The sequence below is a fragment of the Oncorhynchus clarkii genome, chromosome 28 (genome assembly GCF_045791955.1).
Source record: "Oncorhynchus clarkii lewisi isolate Uvic-CL-2024 chromosome 28, UVic_Ocla_1.0, whole genome shotgun sequence".
Taxonomy (NCBI): domain Eukaryota; kingdom Metazoa; phylum Chordata; class Actinopteri; order Salmoniformes; family Salmonidae; genus Oncorhynchus; species Oncorhynchus clarkii.
The window spans coordinates 37,851,589-37,853,467 of NC_092174.1; the positions used below are offsets into that span (position 1 = coordinate 37,851,589).

General features: G+C 37.2%; 1 protein-coding gene across 1 annotated transcript; it reads right to left on the reverse strand.

Annotated features, from left to right (window-relative positions):
• Positions 1-344: 344 nt before the first annotated feature.
• Positions 345-1,613, reverse strand: LOC139387389 (C-C motif chemokine 4-like). The gene is made up of 4 exons (XM_071133539.1): positions 1,484-1,613; positions 1,224-1,338; positions 984-1,061; positions 345-853 (listed from the first exon to the last, which is right to left on the reverse strand). The coding sequence occupies exons 1-4, from the start codon at positions 1,569-1,571 to the stop codon at positions 817-819; spliced, it is 318 nt and encodes a 105-aa protein (XP_070989640.1). The 5' UTR covers positions 1,572-1,613; the 3' UTR covers positions 345-816.
• Between the last annotated feature and the right edge of the window lie 266 nt (positions 1,614-1,879).

The following is a 1,879-nucleotide window of genomic DNA, read 5'->3' on the forward strand; positions in this document are numbered from 1 at the left end:
TAGTTACTACATCCACCCACTGGTGACCTCTCATGATGTTGTCTCCTCCACAGTTACTACATCCACCCACTGGTGATCTCTCATGGTGTAGTGTCCTCTACAGTTACTACATCCACCCACTGGTGACCTCTCATGATGTTGTCTCCTCCACAGTTACTATTCAATATCTTGTCTCTGTCTGCTTCATCAGTTAGTATCTGTCATTGTACTGTCCAAGGTTCATCTTCCATTCACCACTCATACCACACAAGATGAACACACAAAACAAGTGAGAATTATTAGGAAAATATATTTATTATAGACATAAAATATTAAAGTAACAGTTTAAAGCAACAGATGTGATCAATGATATGATCATACACAAGACTTTTATGAATAAAATGTTACAGCGTGTGCAATTTCTGATGCCCATAAAACGAGATCAAACCATTAAACTCTGCAATGACAAAGCCTATTTCATATACAAACAGGTTATAGTAAAATATATTACATTTATTATTGACATAAATTGTAACAGTGACAAAAAGTAACAAATGTTTTCATGAAAAAAAGTTTAAACATTTAGTTTCCTGTCTTACAACGAGGTCTTAACCTTATTGCTCATAAAGCGTTATATTATAACTAAATTTTTTTAATTTGCAAAATATATTCATATAAAATCAGCCCAGAAAATATAGGACTAAGAAGATTTAGGTAGATGGATAGCAGATGAAACAGGATGGGATATACACTATATACACTGGTTATTAACATGTTCAGGTCCTGACTGTTAAATACACATGTTCTGCTCCTCTGTATCCAGAACCCATCATCGGATTAGGACTGTGATTTGCTGATGTGAACCGCCTTGTCCCTGAAATAGATTAGAAAAATTCATATTATTTTCAGCTGTTAAGACCACTCTTATATTACCATCTTTGTTTGTACCATTCATAATAAACAACTATAACAGTTGTAATGTTATTTATGAGAGTCATTCTCACCTCAGTCGGTTGACATGTTGGATCACCGAGCTCTGGGAAGGGTCTGCACACAAATCTTTCCCATTTTTAGTGTGGAATCTGGAAGAGACACATACAAAACTGTAAGTCTCAGATACAAAACACTCTGTTTTCACAGCATTGTTAACCCATATTTCTATTAAACTATAATTACACTATAATGTATTTTTCTGTAAAGAATCCTGAACCTCAATTCAAAGATACATAATCAAAGATACTCACATGATGGCAGGGATTCTGCAGATTTCAGTGGTGGTCTGTAGGGTATATCCTACGATAACTTTAAAAGGTATTTCCCCACCAGTATAACTTTGACAGCAGAATCTTCTACGAGGTGCTGTAAAAAATGAACAAATTGACAATTAAAGAGGACTCTTAATGAAGACTAAATATTACTCTAATTGTCCAACAGTTTAGTTCAGTGTTCCAGTAATAACACAGACAGACGGACTAAGACACAACTTTCACTGCAGAATATTGACCTTGTTTAGCTGCAGAAGCCTCAGTAGTGAACAGCCCCACAGCCAGGAGCACGAGCAGCACAATAACAGGGGCTCTGATCTGGGCCATCTCTTCTTCTGTGGTGCTGTGGTTAGTGATGTGATGAGCTGCTGTCTTGTCTTCAGACAGAGAGCTTCAGTGGCTGTGTGAGGTCCTACTCCTCACCAGAGCTATATATATACTCCTGGTGCAGGTAGAAACGTATTCTCTGAGAGGTGAAATGTGCTTTCCTACCCACGCTTTAAAACCAAAGTTCCACAGCAGAATTTCCCCATCACTTTCCCCAATGAGCAACAAAAAGGAACAAGATTCTTCAACAGAACAAGAGGGAGAATGTTTTGAGCCCAATCTTTACTTGCTTTTTCATGATCGGCAAT